The 20,636-nt window shown below is 40.5% G+C and overlaps 1 protein-coding gene across 4 annotated transcripts in view; it reads right to left on the bottom strand.

Moving 5' to 3' along the window:
- Nucleotides 1-20,636, bottom strand: part of TBC1D31 (TBC1 domain family member 31) — a 77,219-nt gene that overhangs the window by 54,487 nt on the left and 2,096 nt on the right. For 3 of the 4 annotated variants that reach the window (XM_043601685.1, XM_043601686.1, XM_043601687.1), the window contains exons 2-5: nucleotides 18,593-18,739; nucleotides 13,904-14,019; nucleotides 10,049-10,227; nucleotides 827-978 (exon numbers count right to left, since the gene is read on the bottom strand). In XM_043601685.1, the coding sequence (XP_043457620.1) occupies nucleotides 827-978; nucleotides 10,049-10,227; nucleotides 13,904-14,019; nucleotides 18,593-18,739 (594 nt within the window). Of the gene's footprint in view, nucleotides 1-826; nucleotides 979-10,048; nucleotides 10,228-13,903; nucleotides 14,020-18,592; nucleotides 18,740-20,636 lie in introns of those variants that run through there. The other variant, XM_043601688.1, reaches the window with a different exon arrangement.

The raw sequence follows: 20,636 nt of genomic DNA, 5'->3' as shown, positions 1-20,636 counted from the left end.
TGACTTCGGCTCAGGTCATGATCTCACAGTCTGTGAGTTCGAGCCCCACGTCGGACTCTGTGCTGACAGCTCAGAGCCTGGAGCCTGCTTCCGATTCTGTGTTTCCCTCTCTCTCTGTCCCTTCCCCACTCGTGCTCTGTCTCTCTCTCTCTCAAAAATAAATAAACATTAAAAAAAAATTTTTGTGGGGCGCCTGGGTGGCGCAGTCGGTTGAGCGTCCGACTTCAGCCAGGTCACGATCTCGTGGTCCGCGAGTTCGAGCCCCGCGTCGGGCTCTGGGCTGATGGCTCAGAGCCTGGAGCCTGTTTCCAATTCTGTGTCTCCCTCTCTCTCTGCCCCTCCCCTGTTCATGCTCTGTCTCTCTCTGTCCCAAAAATAAAATAAAAAAAAAAACGTTGAAAAAAAAAATTAAAAAAAAAAATCCTCTTGATTTAAAAAAAAAAAAAAAAAAAATTTTTGTAAATAAAAAATATAAAAAGAATACTCTAATTAGGGCTTCATGTATTTTTATATTTTTCTGTAGATTTGAAATTTGCCACAATACAGTAAAAAGTTTTACAGCTCATATGTCAGTTTGAAGGAAACTTTTCTCATATGACCGTAAGATAATGAAAACAGGATGAAAATTTGTAAAATTTTACTGGAAGCTAGATTTCTTAAAAATTCTCAGTGTTGTGGGGGAGGAGGAGCTAAGTCAAAGGAGCGTGTGAGTCTTTATCTCAGGGTCATGAGTTTGAGCTCCATGTTGGGTGTAGAGATTACAAAAACAAAAAAACAAACAAAAAACCCCCCAAAAAACTTAATAAAAAGGTAAAATGCACATTACCTGGTCACGGCAAACACTTTGTATAATACACTAGAGCTTTCAGGTGGAGCTGGCAGTTGATATTTGCAAGAAAGAGTATCACATTCCCAGGCGAAGATGGAATTATCTTTAAAACAGCTGAGGATGGTATTACTTAATGGTAAAAAGAAAACCTAAAAAAGGAGAAAAACAATTATTGTTCACATAATGATCATATAGCCCATAGCCCTCTTTAAATTTAAAATTATCCAGGTTGGGGCACCTGGGTGGCTCAGTCGGTTAAGCGTCCGACTTCAGCCAGGTCACGATCTCGCGGTCCGGGAGTTCGAGCCCCGCGTCGGGCTCTGGGCTGATGGCTCAGAGCCTGGAGCCTGTTTCCGATTCTGTGTTCCCTCTCTCTCTGCCCCTCCCCCGTTCATGCTCTGTCTCTCTCTGTCCCAAAAATAAATAAACGTTGGAAAAAAAAAAAAAAAAAAAGAATAAATACAACGTTAAAAAAAAATTTTTTTTTTTAATTAAAAAAAATAAAACTATCCAAGTTGTTGGGGCTTCTGGGTGGCTCAGTCAGTTGAGCATCCGACTCTTGAATTCTGTTCAGTTCGTAATCCCAGGGTTGTGGGACCGAGCCCCGTGTCTGGCTCCACACTGAGTGTGGAGCCTGCTTAAGCTTCTCTCTCTCTCTCTCTCTCTCTCTCTCTCTCTCCCTCCCTCCCGCATGCTCTCTCTCTCTCTCAAAATAAGATAAAATAAAGTAATACAAGTAGTCAATTTTTCTTTTAAAAAGTTACTTTTTCTTGGGGTGCCTGGGTGGCTCAGGCTTGGTTAAGCATCTGGCTTCGGCTCAGGTCATGATCTCACCATTCATGAGTTCGAGCCCCACGTAGTGCTCTCAGTGCAGAGCCCACTTTGGATCCTCTGTCCTACCTCTCTCTCAAAAATAAATAAACATGAAAAAAAATTGTTTTTAAGATTCTTTTTTTAGTGTTTATTTATTTTTGAGAGAGAGAGCGAGAGAGCAAGTAAGCAGGGGAGGGGTGGATAGAGACAGAGACATAGAATCCAAAGTGAGCTCCTGGCTCTAAGCTGTCAGCACAGAGCCCAACACAGGGTTCGAACCCATGAGCTATGAGATCATGACCTGGGCCGAAGTTGGGCACTCATCCGATTGAGCCACCCAGGTGCCCCTAAAAAAAAAAAAAAAACAAAAAAAAACAAAAAAAACCTTAAAAAAAAAAAGTTACTTTTCCTTAAACTGGGAAAAAAATACATTTACAACATATGATGGGATAATACTGACATCTCACATACTATCATAAACTAAAAGGAAAAGTTTCTTAAATAAAAAATAGGGGACTAAAATAACTAGGCAATTCATAAAATACTAAGTAAAAATTTTAAAACATTTAACCTTACAAAAGATTGAAATGAAAACAATGATAGCATTTTATGAGTATCAAACTTACTATAAAAATAACACACACATATACATGCACACAAACTACATATGCTAACATGTGTATTCTATTTACAAACTATATACTAATATAAACACAATGAAATACTGGCTACTCATAAATGTTAAAAATACTAAATGTTGGTGAGAGTATAGGAAACAGGCACTGTTATACATGGCTGCTGGTAATAAAAATTGGTTACAGATACTGTACAACACATTTCAACAGCCTTGAAAATACACATCACTCCTAAACTAGTCAGTTGGCTTCTAAAAGTTAATCCTTTGGAAAAAAATCAGCAAAGTGCGTTGAGATAAATGTACATAAATGTTTGTTGAGCATTATTTATAAAAGTAAAAAGTTGAAAACAAAAACATGGTATTTTATTCATGACTATTTAATGGACAATTGAGATGGAACTTAATAGCAAATTTGAAAATACCATTTTTTGCTAGTTTCTATACATAAACACTAAACGATGCTTACTTTTTAAAAAAATTTCTTTACTGTTTATTTATTTTTGAGAGAGAGAGAGAGACAGAGAGACAGAGAATGAGCAGGAGAGGGAAGAGAGAGATGGAGACACAGAATCCAAAGCAGGATCCAGGCTCTGAGCTGTCAGAGCCCAACACGGGGCTTGAACTCATGAATGATGAGATCATGATCGAAGCTGAAATCAGACACCCAACGGACTGAGCCACCCAGGTGCCCCAACACTGCTTAATTTTGATAATATAAAATTTTAGTTAAAATTCACCATTTTCTCATAAGACTTTCAATGGCCTCTAATAAAATTTTGTGTCATTTGTGTAAAGCACACAAAGGGAGGGAGGGAGGGAGGGAAGGAAGGAAAAGAAAGAAGTAAAGAAAATGGAAGAAACCAATACCCTAAGAACCAACTATTCCTGCCCATCTTCTCAAAATACGTCTCCTCAAATAGCCTGAGATATTTCCCATGGTTTAATCCTTAGCTACATCTCTAGCTCTTTATTCTTTCATTCCCATCTAGAATAGACTTCACTACATCCAAGCTTATTGTAATACTTTGTATTTGAACATAGGATTTGTTCTTGTGTTGGACAGGAACAGGGATTCACCGAGAAGGCAGAACCCCTTGGACAATCTGTAGTCTCTTTTCTGGCCCCTGATTTGTCACACACCTTCAGAATTTACTAGTGTCAGAGGGAGGCCTATTTTCTCTTGAAATGCTACATTCTTCGGGGAGGAAGCGCTCAACGTTTTTAACGCTGGATTGGAGCGTCTCTTGAGTATTTACAATCAGGATATGGCTGTCATCACAATAATGAGAGGGAGCAGGCCAAAAAGGTCCAGGGGAAAAGCAGGGTCAACGTCACATCTACTGTGGCTGTTTCCAGTGTTACAAAAATAACAAATCAATAAGGCACCTGTATGAAATACTTCTGCAACTTTCCATGTAATTTATGTTTTCACCTAAGCTATATATATACACAGTTAAGAAATGATTCTAATAGTTAATGATATTACTATAAAAATTTCAGGGAATGGAAACCTGTTATTTTTATAACAATAGTTGAAGGCTGTTATCATGAACTGTTCTGTCTGATATACATATAATAGTATCTTTTTTCAAAAGCAAATAATGATAAAAAAACACAGCCCTTACACACATACCTACATAGTACACTATGGGACATACTGGTTAATAAAAACAATCTACTCAGTGTTAATGCTAATAAGACACAATAAAAAATGCTAATCTGATTGCTGCCCTTGCCTGATTCAACCCTCACTTTTGTCCTTGGCCCACTTTATCAAAGACAATCACTGGTATATCATTCGCCAACAGATTCAGGAAGATTTATAACCGGAAGTTCTTACTGAAAGCATGTGCAGTGAATACCCTGTGATCTGTAATGAAGGCTGAGACGCTATTTCAAAACCAATGTGGAAAAAAGTAACTTAAGATTTTTATTATAATTAGCAATATTTTTCTAGAAAAGTAATAAAGTTTATTCCTTCTGGGAGAAGCAAAAGCTTTAAAGTTAATGAGCACCAACTGCTATTTTAGGGGAAGAGCTGTGATAGATTATTGCCTACATGATTATTCATTACTAGATTTGTGATTTTAATTGCCAGATTTTAATGATTATAAAATTGTTCCTAATGAATCATGTCATTATTTAGATAGTGTCATGTCTTGACAATCATAAAAAGCTTAGAAAAAACTTCAAAAGCACTAGCAAAACATACTTTTTGGAGGGTTGGGCATCAGGGTGGGGCTGCAGTTTTCCTTGTAAAATAGGAAAATCCAGGCTTTCCAACTCACTTTTGAATTAAAAAAATTTTTTAATGTTTATTTATTTTTGAGAGAGAGAGGGAGAGAGAGAGAGAGAGAGAGTGGCAGGGCGGGGACGGGGGGGGCGATGAACAGAGAGAGAGGGAGACACAGAATCCAAAGCGGGCTCTGGGCTCCAAGCTGTCAGCACAGAGCCTGATGCGGGGCTCAAACCCACGTCCAACTCACTTTTGAGAGGCCTGTGAGCTCTTCTGAAAGTTAAGAGTTCAGGATGGTAATAAGAGCAAATGTACAATTAAGTCAAACGTACAATTGAGGAAAAATTTAGCAAGCGCCAACTGTGTACAAAAAGTGAATTAAGGGGGCGCCTGGGTGGCGCAGTCGGTTAGGCGTCCGACTTCAGCCAGGTCACGATCTCGCGGTCCGTGAGTTCGAGCCCCGCGTCAGGCTCTGGGCTGATGGCTCAGAGCCTGGAGCCTGTTTCCGATTCTGTGTCTCCCTCTCTCTCTGCCCCTCCCCCATTCATGCTCTGTCTCTCTCTGTCCCAAAAATAAATAAAAACGTTAAAAAAAAAAAAAAAGTGAATTAAGTTTGGCAACACATTCTTTGTAAATGTTTTCTTACATGCATCAGAAAACCTTCTCTGACATATACTGAACCACAGTAATCAGAAATCCTAGGATTTATTAAAAAATCCCAAACTAAATATTTAATTTAAATATTCTACCTCAAACATCAACAAAATAATCAAAATCTACTAATAGGAAGAGGTATGACTGGCTTACCTGAGAGGCAGTATGGTATCCTGGAATGACTTTGGGGTAAGACGGGCCTACAGTCAAACCACGCGTCTTTGGTAAGCTATGTGACCCAGGGCACATTACTTTGTGTTTCTGAACTTCCGATTCCCCATTTGTAAAATGAGAATGGTATCTAACTTTAGAATTATTTAAGTTTAAAAATAACTAAATGAAGTGTAAGGTACACAGTGAATACTCAACAATGGGTTATCTATTGTTATTGGTATTGATTACTGCTAGTGCCAGGTACAAAAACCCAGTGGAAAGATGTTGGAATGACAGGTTCTATCTATCTATCTATCTATCTATTTACTTATTTATTTATTTTGAAGTTTATTTACTTATTTTGAGAGACAAAGAGAGCTAGTGGGGGAGGGGCAGAGAGAGACAGAGAGAAAGGCAGAGAGAATCCAAGTGGGCTCTGTACTGACAGCAGAGGTTCGAACCCACGAACCGTTAGATCATGACCCAAACCAAAACCAAGAGTTGGACGCTCAGCTGATGGAGCCACCTGGGTGCCCCAGAATGACAGGTTCTTTAAAAACATTTTGAAATCAAAGGTCCACGGTTATTTATCTGAAACCCTTGGTGCCAGATATGTTCCAGAATTCAGAATTACTTCCACTTTAAGAAAGGTAATATGATGCGTATTTTGTAACATTACGTGTGGAACCTGGGGCAATACTCCATACTCAAACATATTAATATTTCAGCCTCATGTCAATTCAGTTCAGATTTTGCTGCCAAATGAATTTAGGCAAGATCGGATTTTGCCACCAAGTAAGTTATTTAAAAACTTTCGGGTTTCTGAATTGCTGATGAGGTATCGTTCATCCATTTCATGTAGTTCGAAAGAAATACAACACAGTTACCTTGCGGCTTTTTAAACAGGCATCTGACTGGGCTGAGATAATCCCGTAACAGAACCAGATAACGGGTAGCAGAAACAGTAGCAGCTGCAGCTGACTTGTACTGTGCTCTGTATGCACCATCCCCCTCCCTCCTGAAGCCAACACTAAGGCGAATGCTGCTACTGTTTGCATCCTACTCATAAGGTTAGTGGCTCGGCTCATTGAAAATGTTGAACATGAATCTAGTCAAGCCTTTAGCTTACAAGAAATACAAATGAGAGAATAAGTTAAATGAAATAATGAAGAAGAGTGAGAACAAATCCAGAATTTGGGGCATTTTCCAGGACAGCTGTCCTGGTTGCTCTCAAAATAAATAAATGAGAGGTGTCTGGGTGGCTCAGTCGGTTGAGCATCCGACTTCGGCTCAGGTCATGATCTCATGGTCCAGGGGTTCAAGCACCGCATCAGGCTCTGTGTGGACTGCTCAGAGCCTGAAACCTGCTTGGGATTCTGTGTCTCCCTCTCTCTCTGCCCCTCCCCAACTTGCACTCTGTCTCCGTCTCTCAAAAATAAATAAATGTTAAAATAAATAAATAAATCGGGGCACCTGGGTGGCTCAGTCGGTTAAGCATCCGACTTCTGCTCAGGTCATGACTTCGCAGTTGGGGAGTTCGAGCCCTGTGTCGGGCTCTGTGCTGACAGCTTGGAGCCTGGAGCATGCTTTGAATTCTGTGCCTCCCACTCTCTCTGCCCCTCCTCCTCCCCTGCTCATGCTGTTTCTCTCTCCTTCAAAAATAAATAAACATGAAAAAAATTTTTTAAACAAATAAATAATAATAATGTCATAGGACAAAAATGGCAGAAGGGTATTTTAGATTAAAAAGAGCCATCATAGGGGTGCCTGGGTGGCTCAGTCAGTTGAGTGTCCAATTCCTGATTTCAGCTTGGGTCATGATCTCACAGTTCGCAGGTTCAAGCCTTGAGTCGGGCTCTGCATGACAGCTCGGAGCCTGCTTGGGACTCTCTATCTCCTCTCTCTGCCCTGCTCACATGCTCTTCTCCCTCTGTCTCTCTCTCTCTCTCTCTCTCTCTCTCTCTAAGACAAATAAACATTAAGAAAAAAAAAGGGCCATCATAAAATGAAACTCACAGCATCATTTGTCACCATGTATCACCAAAAAAAAAAAGCCACAAAAGTTCTACTTATTTATTTACTTTTGAGAGAGGGAGAGCACACATGCACTCCTAAGACAATCTTAAGCAGGCTCCACACCCAGCACAGAGCCTGACGCGGGGCTTGGCCTCATGACCGTGAGATCATGACCTGAGCCGAAATCAAGAGTTGGAAGCTTAACTGACTGAGCCACCCAGGCACCCCAAAAGTTGTTCTATTTGAAATACAGAATCAGAAACTGGAATAAATACATAGACTTAGTAAACACTTGGTAAGAATGAAAGTTTTACTTTTTTTTTTCTTTATTTATTTACTTATTTTGAGAGTGAGTGAAAGAGCAGGGGAGAGGCAGAAAGAGAGAAAGAGAGAGAGAGAGAGAGAGAGAGAGAGAGAGAGAGAGAGAATGAATCCCAAGCAGGTTCTGCACTGTCAGCACAGAGCCTGATGTGGGGCTCGAACTCACGAACCATGAGATCATGACCTGAACGGAAACCAAGAGTAGTCGCTTAACCAGCTGAGCCACCCACTTAACCAGCTGAGCCACCCGGGTGCCCCTAAAAGTTTTACTTTAAGATTAGCTTACAACTACTTCCTGTTTTCAACAGAATAAGCCAGGAGTGGCAACAATCAGGCCCTCCTTCGGTTCTTGTTTTGGACCTAAGAATGTTTCTTTTTTACCTTTTGAAAATTATTTCACTGTAGACAGTCATGTAAATATATACATAATATCTTCAATTTTGCTCTTGGTCTGCAGAATCAAAAATATTTACTATCTGGTCCTTTGAGAAAACGTTTGCAGGTAACATATAGACTATTATTTTAGAACAATACTTACATGCATACTGCATATTATACGTATGTTTTCTAAATCTTATTCTCCTATCACTAACTTTTGGAGTCCTATCTGTTAAACTAAAATATCTAAATGACAATGCAAGGTTAGAATTGGCAACTATCCAGCATCTACTAGTTTTAATTTCATGGTAAAAAGAACAGATGGGTTTTGTGTCATTGTTTCATAACTGTTTCCATTGTGGGTTCAATTCCAAGGCACTCTTCTTTAGAATTTAAAATTCAAGTTAAGCACTAAAGCAATTAAACAAGAAAAGACCCACTAAGATATTTGGCCTAAATCCCTGATGAATAAGCTGGCTACAACTTTTATCTTTTTTTAATTATTAAAGGCAATCTAAAGAACTCTGACATGTCCAGGGAGACTATAAAATAAATTTCTGGTTGACATGCCCTGCTAGCTGTTCATGTTAATGACCAAGAAAGTAAAAGCAATATTGTACATATAATATAACCTAAAGCAATCACATAGGAGACTCAGACAATCTTGAAAATAGTATTTAGCTAATCAAATGGGAGGAAAAAAATTAAGCCATAAAAGCAAAGAATTGGATATTCTTTTAAAAAGTGATTTATGCATAGAAAGGAATACTGATCAACAATAAAAAGGAATGGGGCACCTGGGTGGCTCAGTCGGTTGAGCGTCCAACTCTTGATTTCAGCTCAAGTCATGATCTCACGGTTCGTGGGATTGAGCCCCACATTGGGCTCTGAGCTGACAGCTTAGAGCCTGCTTGGAAATTCTCTCTCTCCCTCTCTCTGCACCTGTCCTGCATGTGCTCTGCCCTCTCTCCCCAAATAAATAAATACACTAAAAATAAATAAATAAATACATAAACAGGAATGAACTGCTAGTACATACAACAACATGGGTGAATCTCAAAATCATGCTGAAGAAGAAAAGCTTCATACATACCAACAGTGACTGGTTGTATTTATTTGAAATTTTATTTTATTATTTTTTAGAGAGAGAGAGAGAGCATGAGCAGGGGAGAGGAACAGAGGGAGACAGAGAGAATCTCAAGCAGGCTCCACGCTCAGCATGGAGACTGATGGCAGGGCTTGATCCCACAACCCTGGGGGTCATGACCTGAGCAGAAATCAAGAGTCGGACGCTCAACTGAGTCATCCAGGCGCCCCTTATTTGAAATTTTAGAACAGACAAAACTAATCTACGGTAAAAAAAACACTAGAATAGTGCTTACCCGGGAAGGGATATATGGGAACTTTCTGGGATGATGGTAATAATAGGATTGCACAGGTTACAAAGGTATATGTATTTGACAAAACTTAACAAATGAATACAAACATCTGTGCATTTCATTATATGTAAGTTTCACATCAACAGATACTGAGCCATAGTCAATTAAATTCAGTCTTAAGTATTTACAGGCAAATACATTAATGTCTGCAATTCACTTTAAAATGAAAAGCAAGAAAAGAATGAACAGTGGGACAGAAAGATGGATAGAACCTTAATACGGTGTTACAACAACATAATAACGTAATAACGAAAGTACAGTACAGGATAGTATAGGAACACGTTAACAGTAGAATCTACATGGCGTTCGTACATGTATTCACTGTGAAATTCTTACAAATCTGCTCCGTGTTTGAACTTTTTCAAAAACAAAAACCCGGTAAGTTAGAAATTGTAGCCACAAGCAACATCTTTCATCGCGTGGGCCACTCTGCTTCACTTGTTGCTGAGTTATAAGAACACGGCTATGTGGGACAAAGTACATCGTTACTCTCACATCATCTATAAATCCTGCTAACCGAGAAACGAGTCAGAGAAGCACAACAGACCAAGATGTGCCCCGCACTCACTGACCTTCTGTATTCCCACAGACTGTAGAATATTCAGCTTTCTTTTTCTCTGAAAGGTGTCCAAGTCCCACAGCTGTGCCGTATCAGAAGAAGTAGTGATGGCATATCTCCCTGATGCGTGCACAGAGATCGAAAATACTGATGATTCGTGTCCTCTCATCCAGCTAACTAGTTCCTTGGTAACTGTGGTAAAAAATAAGAGTCATACAGGGAAAACACGATGTATCATCCAAGGACTGATTCAACTGATAGCTAGGTATTTATCGTTAACACCTACAACAATGGAAGCTGGCCAGTTGATAAAATGCACAATGGAACAGGTTAGTAACGCGAATGTCATGGACATGTGAGGAGATGAGGCCAAATGAAAAAGAGTTTAAGAACAGCTTTAGATGTGGTGGTAGGGAGTTTGGGCTTTCTCTTGTAATAGTTTTACATAGAAGAGTATCATATCTGTTGTGTATTTCAGAGAGAGCACTCTGAAGATACATGAGGGATACGGTGGAAAGAAGGAAGAGACTAGACAACTAATTTATCTTTTGCGATAATAATCCAAGGAGGCGATAAGGAAGGTCTAAAATACAAATGTGGCAATGGACAAAGGAATAAAGTCAAGAGTTATGAAGGAGAAATTCAAACGGCTTTGTGATCAACTAGATGTATTGAAATAAAAGACGAGTTAAGACTTCAACGGTGCTAGTTTAGTTATATAACTAGATGGCGATACTATTAGCTGATTTAAGAAACACATAAGGAGAAACAGATTTAGCAGTGTGGGAAGAAGAAATCATGAATTTGATTTTTAAAATGGATCCTGAGGTGCGTGTGTGCATGAGAGAGAAGCACAGAAAACAGCCCGGCAGAGAAAATACCGAAAACTTCATTACAATTATCACTGGGTCACAGAATTATAAGTGATTTTTATGTTCTCTTTTACATTTTCCTGTGTTTCCAAGTTTGCTGTGGTGAACGTGTTTTACTGTTATGAACAGAATTTTTTCTTTCAGGAAGATGAAACTGAGGAGAATAATCAGAAAGCAAGATGTAAATCTGGGAAGCATTAAGACACAAAGTAGGTCAAAACTGAAAACAGAGGAACAGAGGAACAGAGAAACCCTTGGGGAGAGAGCAGTAGTTTCCAAACACCGGTCTGAAGTCTGGCATTAGTTAATGATCAAGTTTTCATTGGTCTTCAGTGAAATGAGAAAAATCAGGACAATGACATGAGTTTTTCATAAAGCTAAACTGAAAGTACTACCTTTTAATCTAGCATTCTATCCTTCTAAGTTTCTTTATGTTAAAAACGATCTCTTGTTTTATGAAATGAAGTTCTATCGTTTTTTCCTATGTCGGGAAAATTAAAAGTTGACAACCCATGTGGGTTGTTGTTCCTCTACTTTCTTTTTAATTGGGTAAACACTCCCTGAGTCTAGGGACCACTGAAAGAACACAGGAAAGACTACTGAGAAGCAGTCAGAATGGTGGGAGGAAAACCAAGAGAGAGAAGAGTATGAAAACTAAGGTCTTAATGTAAAGCAAAGTGTTAAATGCTACTGAGGGGTAGGGTGAAAAGTATAAAGAGAGCTTAAACAAACAGAGGTCACTGGGGCACCTGGGTGGCTCAGTCAGGTAAGCGTCCAACTCTTGGTTTTGGCTCAGGTCATGATCCCAGGGTCGTGGGATCGAGCCCTATGTCAGGCTCTTTGCTGAGTGTGGAGCCTGCTTGGGATTCTTTCTCTTCCTCTTTTTCTGCCCCTTTCCCACTCGTGCACGCACACACTCTCCCCCTCTCTCAAAATAAATAAAACATTTAAACAATCAGAGGTTACTAATGGCCTTAGAGAAGTCTCAACAGCGTGGAGTGGGGAAAGCAAAAATCAGAATCCACCAATGGGTGCCGTGAAGAAGCAAGATTTAGCAGTGAAGAGGGAGGTAGCTGGGGAGGTGGAGAAAACATCTTAAAGAAGGGGCTTCATTGGTAGGGGTGGGGCGTTCAACAGACAGAACAGATTGTAAACAGATGGAACTAAGAGAGAAGAAGAGAATGGGTGGAATCCAAGGGAGGCAATCACAGATGAGTATAAACATTTGGTTTTTTAGAACTTCTGTGTGTGACAGTAGTGTTTTTTTAACACCAAAAATTGGAGACAGTTTAAAGGCCACTGACAGGTAACAGGTTTAATAATTGTGGTGCTGCAAACATCTATAGAGTAGAATATTCTGTACTGATTTTAAACTTCTGTATGAATATTTTTAATGAAGTAAAGGAAATGACTCCACACGACAGTATAGATAGGATCATATATTTGTTAGAACGGAAAAGAGGCATATGCAGAGAAAACAGACTAGAAAGAGAAGTCCCTCCTGTACAAACACAGACTGTGTCTGGGCATCACTGAACGACGACTGGTTTGTCTTCGCACGTGCACAGTGACAGTGTAGTAGTGATTAAGAGCAGGGACCCTGGAGCTAGGCTTCCAGGTTAGGAATTCTGGCTCCACTGCTTACAAGCCGTGAGAGACCTTGGTTAAGTTACTTCTGTGCCTCAGCTTCCTCATCTGTAAATGGAGTTAACAATATCGATGTCTGTGGGTTTTATGATGATTAAAATTAACATGTATAAAGTCATAGAACAGTACCTGGCAAAGAGTAAACACTATGTAAGTGTTAATTATCGCTGTTATGACTGTTGTTATTACTATCTTTTAAAATATTCTATCAATTACTTTATTTACTTCTTTAATGTTTATTTATTTTTGAGAGAGAGAGCATGAGTTGGGGAGGGGCAGAGATAAGGGAGTACAAAGGATACAAAGAGGGCTCTGTGCTGACAGTAAAGAGCCCGATCCGGAACTTGAACTCCCGAACCGCAAGATCATGACCTGAGCCCAAGTTGGACACTTAACCGAGCCACCCAGGTGTCCTTCTATCAAGAAAAAAACAATACAGTTGAGGTATCTTTTCTCTTAATAAGAGGTTCAGTTTACAGAATGTTCTAAAAATACACAATGTAGTATAAAACACATAGGTTATATTAAGAAAGTTATTATTCTTGTACCTACATAGTAAGGAATTGGGGCTTCAAAGAGAGGTATGGCCTTTGTCTAGGTTCCTGGGAGACAATCTATAAACCCCTAAAATTTCCCCAGTGATAGGGTGTCTCTGTGATTCACGGCAGCTCCCTCAGACAACACCTGATGGCTTATCTAAGAAGAGAACCTCAGAGACTGGGCTGGCCACGCGGGAAAGATCAATCATGTGAGTGACTAGAAGGTTAGGGCGTTCAGCCACGTGATATCCGCCCAACCTCCAGAGAGAGGAGGAAGGCTGGAAATTTGAGTTCAAACAGGTGGGCAATAACCCAATTGGTCATAAATCTGTGTAACGGAGCCTCAATAAAAGTCCTGGACATCAAAGCTTAGGTATATGTTTGGTTTGGCAATACTCAGTGTGGAGGGCCACATATTGATGCTGGGAGGGGACTATGTCCCTAGGGATAACCGCAGCTTCTCCTTTGGGAGCCTCCCACTTTCTACCCTGCGTGTCCTACCTTTGGCTGGTTCTAATTTATATCTTTCCGCTGCATTAAACTATTATCATAAGTGGAGTGTGTTCCTGAGTTCTGTTGAGTCATTCTAGTGAATATCAAACCCAAAGGTAGCTGTGGGGAACCCTGAATTTGTAGCCAGCTGATCTGACGTGAGGGTGGTCCCGGGACCCCCAAACTTGTTGCTAATGTCTGAAGTGAGTGCTGTCTTGTGGGGACTACCCCCTCAGATGATACAGATTGGCAAATTCCTTGCAGTGCATCAGTCTAAGTTCTACTCATATTCAGAAGATAAACAGGAGGATTTCTTACCTGAATCGAAACATTTAATAGAGTAATCAGCTAACGCCACAAGGAACTCAGACTTCCTACGGAGATTAAAGGCCAGAGCTGTGCAAGCTTGTGCCGTTCGCTGAACAAGATTAAACCTATTAAGAGATTACTGCATTAGTATCAGAAATTCCTCCAACAATCATAAATTTTACGCTGGAGGAGTCCTTAGAGATGAAGAAAATGAAATGCAGAAAAATGAATGCCCATTGTGGTAGGCCAAAAATAGATTATGAAGAGTGCTGTATGCATGTAAAGGAATCTGGATTTTACTTACCAGGTTTTAAGCATAGCAGAATTATGACGAGACATGTCTTTTAGGAAGAGGATTCTGGCAGCAATGGCAAATGGATAGAGGGACAAGAAGAGACCATGAAGAAAGTTACTAAGGAGGTGCCTGGGTGGTTCAGTCGGTTGAACGTTGGACTCTTGGTTTCAGACCGTGATCTCACAGTTCATGAGTTCAAGCCCCAACTGACAGTGTGCAGCCTGCTCGGGATTGTCTTTCCCTCTCTCTGCCCCTCTTGCATACTCTCTCTCTCCAAATAAAGAAATAAACTTTACAATAGAATAAAATAAAACAAAAAAGAAGGAAGCCACTACAGAGCATCTCAATCAGAGTTACGGGTATAAATGGAAAGGACAAACAGGACAAGTGTCAGGAGTTAAGCGGGAGAGAGGCTTGGTGATGCAGCAAACATGAGGTGAAGAGGGAGGAATCAGGAATTCCTCACGTGCAAAATGAGGGTGAGAAAAGAGATCTCATAAGCTTGTTGTGATGATTAAGTGAGAGAATATGGTGATTGAATGAAATAACATATGCTAAGTGCTTAGCAGAGTACTTGGCACATAGCTAGAGTTTAATTTACTAAAAAAATCAAGTTTTCAAGATTGGGCAAAAGAGGGACAAGTCTGGGGCTAGGAAATAGGCCTGGTTTTAAATATGTCGAGTTTAAGGCCTTTGCAAAACATTTGGAGCTGTGCTGTCCAAGAAATGTAATGCAGGCCATTTAGGTGTAACTTAGAATGTTCTAGGAGCCACAGTGAAAAAGGTGGAAAAAGGTAAAGTTAATCTTCATAACATATTTTATTTAATTAATATATAATTATCATTTCAACATTTAATCAATAAAAATTATTGAGATATTTTACGTTATTTCTTTCATACTAACACCACATCTCAATTTGAACTGGCCAATTTTCTTTTATCTTTTTAATGTTTATTTAGTTATTTTGAGAGAGAGGCAGGGGTGAGGGGCAGAGAAAGAGAGGGGGAGAGAGAATTACAAGCAGGCTCCCTGATGTCCGCGCAGAGCCTGACACAGGGCTCGATCTCACGAACCGTGAGATCGTGAATTGAGCCTAAATCAAGAGTCGGACGCTTAACTGACCGAGCCACCCAACTGCCCCCGGAGTAGCCAACTTTCAAGGGCTCCAGGGCTCGATGAAGCTCGTGGCTCCTGCACGCGACAGCCTAATATAGAAGACATCCAGCAGGTAGTAGAAGCAGATCTGGGTTAACAGTATTTGCACAGCAGCTGAAAGCTTAGGCTTGCTGCTGATGAGATTATGAATGAGAATATGGGGACCATGGAAGGGAGCAGCCCAAGGACAGATGCCTGAGCAGCACAATTAAGGGGTAGGCACTGGCAGAAGAGTCAGCAAAACCAGGGGAAAAATGATCAGATGAGTAGAAAAATCAGGAAAGAGCTGTACCTTGAAGCAAAAGAAAAAATTCCAGGGAGGAGGGGAAAATGAGTATTTAGTAAGATGAGAGGGGCGCCTGGCTGGTGACTCTTGATTTCAGGGTCATGAGTTTGAGCCCCATGCTGGGTGTAGAAATTACTTAAAAATAAAGTCTTAAAAAAAAAAAGTACATAGTAGGATGAAAATTGAAAAGAGACCAGTAGATTAGGCAAGTAAGATTTCTGAGGGAAACCCACGTAGTGGGTGTTAGAATCAGACAAGCCCAATTTCAAGCCTCAGTTCTGCCACTTAACCTCTCTGCTTTACAGACGGAGAGAAAAGGGGCAGTGAACAAAATAAAAGAGAGGAACACTCATGGTGCAAAGTCTCAGGGGCGGCTATAGAAGATCAAGATTAGCACTGGAAGAAGTTAGGATCACTTATTTTTATGAATAAACTGACAAAGAGATACGGATGGTTATATATCTGAGGCTGCTCTGGGGAGGAGGAAAGGAAGCTTAAAAGTGTCTGTTTTCTAATGAGTAGGAGGCCACGTAGTTAAGTCAGAGTGGGGTCAAACACAAGGAGACAAGGAAGCAGGCAAAGGTTTGGAACGCTGGAGGAGAGTGGGAGAAGTAATAACTATTGATGAGCAAATGAAATGAAAGCATCATTAACGTTGAAGTCCATTATTCTGTAACGGCATCAATCAACAGTTATTTTTGTTTTCTTTAACAGTGGGAGCAAAGAAGAGACAGTTGTATTGATTTAAGATTGAGGATTGGCAGGGTAGGTAGGTTAGGCAAGAGTAAAGGGTGAGAGAATTGTGACTGTTACTTTTTTGGTAAAGAGCAGAAACAATGATTAACAGATTTCTACCTAATAAATCACAGATAAATTAATTATATAAGACCTCTTCCTTTCCTGAACGATTTGAGAGTAAGTTACCATGATCATGTTTCCTACAAAGAAGGAAATTCTCCCATATAATCACAATACAACTGTACGAAAATTACATTTATATGTTACCACCACCCAATCCTCAGACCCCATTCAATTTTGCCAGTTGTCCCCAGTAATGTCCTTAACGGCAAAAGGATCAGTCCAGATTCACGCCTTTACTTGTCATGTCTCTAGTCTCTCCCAGACTGGAACAATCTTCTGGTCTTTCTACAACTTTCATGACCTTGACCCTTGGGAAGATTGTAGGCCATCTTGTTACCCACTCCCTTAATTTAGCTTTGTCTGACTCCACTGATTAGATGCAGGTTACACTTCTTTGGCAGGAATACCATAGAAGTGAGACTGTTGTTTTCCCCGAGCCCCATCAGTGATTGGTCCCTCCACTCATTGACTTTAATCATTTGATACTAGTGTGGTGTTTGCTAGACTTCTTCAGTGTAAAATTAATCTTTTTCTCCTCTATAATTAGTAAGCATTTTGTGGGGAGGTGCTTTGTGACTATGTGAATATCCCTTCTCATGAAACGGTTTATTGATTACAGCATGAATTTATAGATTTCTATTTTACTCAATGGGTTATGACCCATTACTATCATTTTTTATTTTGATACTCAAAGTGTCTCCAATATGGAAAGAAGGAGCTCTTTTAAGCTGACATTTATATCCTTTTGATACTTTTTCTTTAAATAATTCCTTCTTTCTGGCTACATAACGTTCCAGGCTCGCCTTGTACTTTCCCTGCCTCCATCCTGAAACTGGCCATTTCTGCAAGGATCCAATTACTTTGAGCAGAATGTGATATTTAGAAAACAAATGGGCACTGGGTACATTCATTGCCACCAGGGTGTTGTTGCTCCCAGGTCCTATGAGCAGGCAAAGCTAGGAAAGAGCTATAATCCATTCACTCTTGGGGTGCTGAGTGGCTCAGTCAGTTAAGCATCTGACTCTTGATTTTGGCTCAGGTCATGATCTCATGGTCCTGGGATCAAGCCCCTCATCCGGCTCCATGCTCAGCATGAATTCTCTCTCTCGCTCACTCTATAGGCCCCTCTCCCATCTCTCAAAAAACATATTAAAGAAATAATAATAATTCAGGGGTGCCTGGGTGGCTCAGTCAGTTAAGCGTCCAATTCTTGCTTTCATCTCTGGTCACAATCTCACAGTTTGTGAGCTCAAGTGCCAGGTCGGGTTCTGTGCTGACAGCATGGAGCCTGCTTGGGATTCTCTCTCCTCTCTATGCCCCTCCCTCACACACATCCCTCCCCTCAAAAAAAGAAAATTCCTTCACTCTCTCATATACATTTCTATTTATTTCTATGTCTATATATTCAAAACCAGCAGTACGGACAGATACATTCAATATCAATCCAGTGCCACGGCGTTCATTCTAGTTTTCTACTTTTCCATATTTGTAACTACCCTTTCCGATTGTTAGAAACCTGGCCCCGTTATCCTCAACCTATTTACTCACTCCGTCAAAGCCCTCTGCCTTGCCCGTGATTGCCCCAACCCCCATGCAGGTACCTTCTGACTCTGGCCAGGCAGACAGGTCTCCCTCCCACCTACCCCCCTTGCAGGGATGACTCCCTCGATCAATCCCACCTAACTGCTTCTGTACTAAATTGTTCAGCAAAGGAAGAGGAGGCAGAAGAGTGAGGAACAATTCTTTAAAACTGCTACATGGGTAAACTGTGACAATAACGTACAAAGTAAAGTTCTTTCTAAATTGCCCGATAAAGTACCAGATGTTGATAAGTTAGCAACAGTAAATTTTTAAACTTAAGGGAAAACATGCTACTAGAGATACTGTTCCAACCGGAACTTTAATTCTCTAAAAAAAATCTAAACATATTTCCCATGCCTTCCCACTTTCTCCTGTCAGCACTTGTGACAGTGTTTTACAAGTTACCTGAAATACAGTCAGAACTTAATGAATCTTGCTGAATGAATAATTAATAGCAGGTACTAAAACTGGCAGTGAATAACTTATTAAATAAAGTATATATCAAAAGTATCTGCTCACCTGTTTCCATACAAGTCAAAAACATAGATATTTCCTTGATGGTCCCCGGCAATTAAGCAATCACCTGAGCTATCAAAAGCCACGTTCAAAAATCGCAAGACTTTGGGAAGGTAATCAGAAGAGCTGTGAATGATGTTCACTATAATTCTGTCAAAAACAAACAGACATTTAATTCTATGTCAAGCATTACTTGTTACTATGAAAAATACGGGTTTTAGAATATACTTCACTGACTTTGAAGTTTCCTGCCTACCCGCTCTTCCCTCTTCTCCCGCTGCTCTCCTAGAAGCAATCCGACCGTGATTTCTAAAAGCAGTTCAGAAAGTTATTTGTTATCAAAATGGCTGCTGTTCATATATTCATCAAGTACTTGGAAACTCACTATGTGTCAGACATTGAACAAGCCGGGACCTAAAAGTAGTTGATGGACATGGGCCCTGCCCTCATGGAGCTTTTGGTTTAGAAGTAAAAAAATTTCAGGGGCGCTTGGGTGGCTCAGTCAGTTCAGCGTTCGACTGCGGTTCAGGTCATGATCTCACGGTTCACGGGTTCAAACTCTGTGCTGACAGCTCACAGCCTGGAGCCTGCTTCAGATTTTGTGTCTCCCTCTCCCTCTCCCCTTCCCCTGCTTGTGCTCTGTCTCTCTGCCTCTCAAAAATGAATAAATGTTAAATTAAAAAAATTTTTTTAGGGGCGCCTGGGTGGCGCAGTCGGTTAAGCGTCCAACTTCAGCCAGGTCACGATCTTGCAGTCCGTGAGTTCGAGCCCCGCGTCAGGCTCTGGGCTGATGGCTCAGAGCCTGGAGCCTGTTTCCGATTCTGTGTCTCCCTCTCTCTCTGCCCCTCCCCCATTCATGCTCTGTCTCTCTCTGTCCCAAAAATAAACGTTGAAAAAAAAAATTTTTTTTTTAGGGGCACCTGGGCGGCTCAGTCGGTTAAGCGGCCGACTTCAGCTCAGGTCATGATCTCACGGTTTGTTGAGTTCGAGCCCTGTGTTGGGCTCTGTGCTGACAGCTCAGAGCCTGGAGCCTGCTTTACATTCTGTGTCTCCCTCTCTCTCTCTGCCCCTCTCCCACTTGTACTCTGTCAAAAATAAATAAAATGTAAAAAAAAAAATAAAAATTAGAACCCCTGACCCTTTGGGGTGCTTGGGTGGTTCAGTAGTTGGGCGTCTGACTGACTGGATTTCAGCCCAGGTCACAATCTTGTGGTTCATGGATTTGAGCTCATCAGGCTCTGTGCTGACAGTGCAGAGCATGCTTGGGATTCTCTCTCCCCCTCTCTCTGCCCCTTCCCTGCTTACATTCTCTCTTAAAATAAAATAAAATAACCCCTGACCCTCAAAACCTGATCATCCTTGATAACTGATCAATCTGATCACCCTGGCCTATCTTCATCAAGAATCTCCTTAGAGGCTGGTTTAGGCAGAAACCCATTATCCTAGATGTTTCATCTTAGTAATTTTCTACCCACTGACTCCCACCCTGCTCCTTGGCTGTACATTCTCACTTGCCCAGGCTGTATTCAGAGCTGAGACCATTTCTATACTGAGGTCTCCTCTCTTCTATTGCAATGGTTCCTGAATAAAATCTGTTTTTACCACTTTAACTACTGTCCAGATTTGGTTTTCCTTTGACATCCCCAAAGGGGAGAGGGGGAGAATAAATGTGTAATAACATCAAAATGTTCCCCAGCAATTAAAATCAGACAGAGCCAACGACTTTTCCCTCCACTCTTTTTTCTGTAACATTTTATTATGGGTTGGGATCACAAAATTCCAGGATCATTGTTCAAAATAAGGTAAAGAAAAACACTAATAAATAAATAAATCTGATTATAACCCTACCACCTAGACATAATCATAATTAATAGCAACATTCTGCCCTTTTGGTTTTTCATATAACTCAAGCATTTATTTTGGAACAACTGCCTTTCAGTTGCTCATAGGTTGCCTGACAGGTTCTCAGTCCTTAAAAATAATTAAAAAATCAAATATTTACCAAACACCAAGATGCTTGAGATACTATTTTAAGGTCTTTATAACA

The sequence above is a fragment of the Prionailurus bengalensis genome, chromosome F2, assembly GCF_016509475.1.
Source record: "Prionailurus bengalensis isolate Pbe53 chromosome F2, Fcat_Pben_1.1_paternal_pri, whole genome shotgun sequence".
NCBI lineage: Eukaryota > Metazoa > Chordata > Mammalia > Carnivora > Felidae > Prionailurus > Prionailurus bengalensis.
The sequence above is the reverse complement of the archived record's forward strand: the minus strand, read 5'-3'. Positions and strand labels throughout refer to the sequence as shown.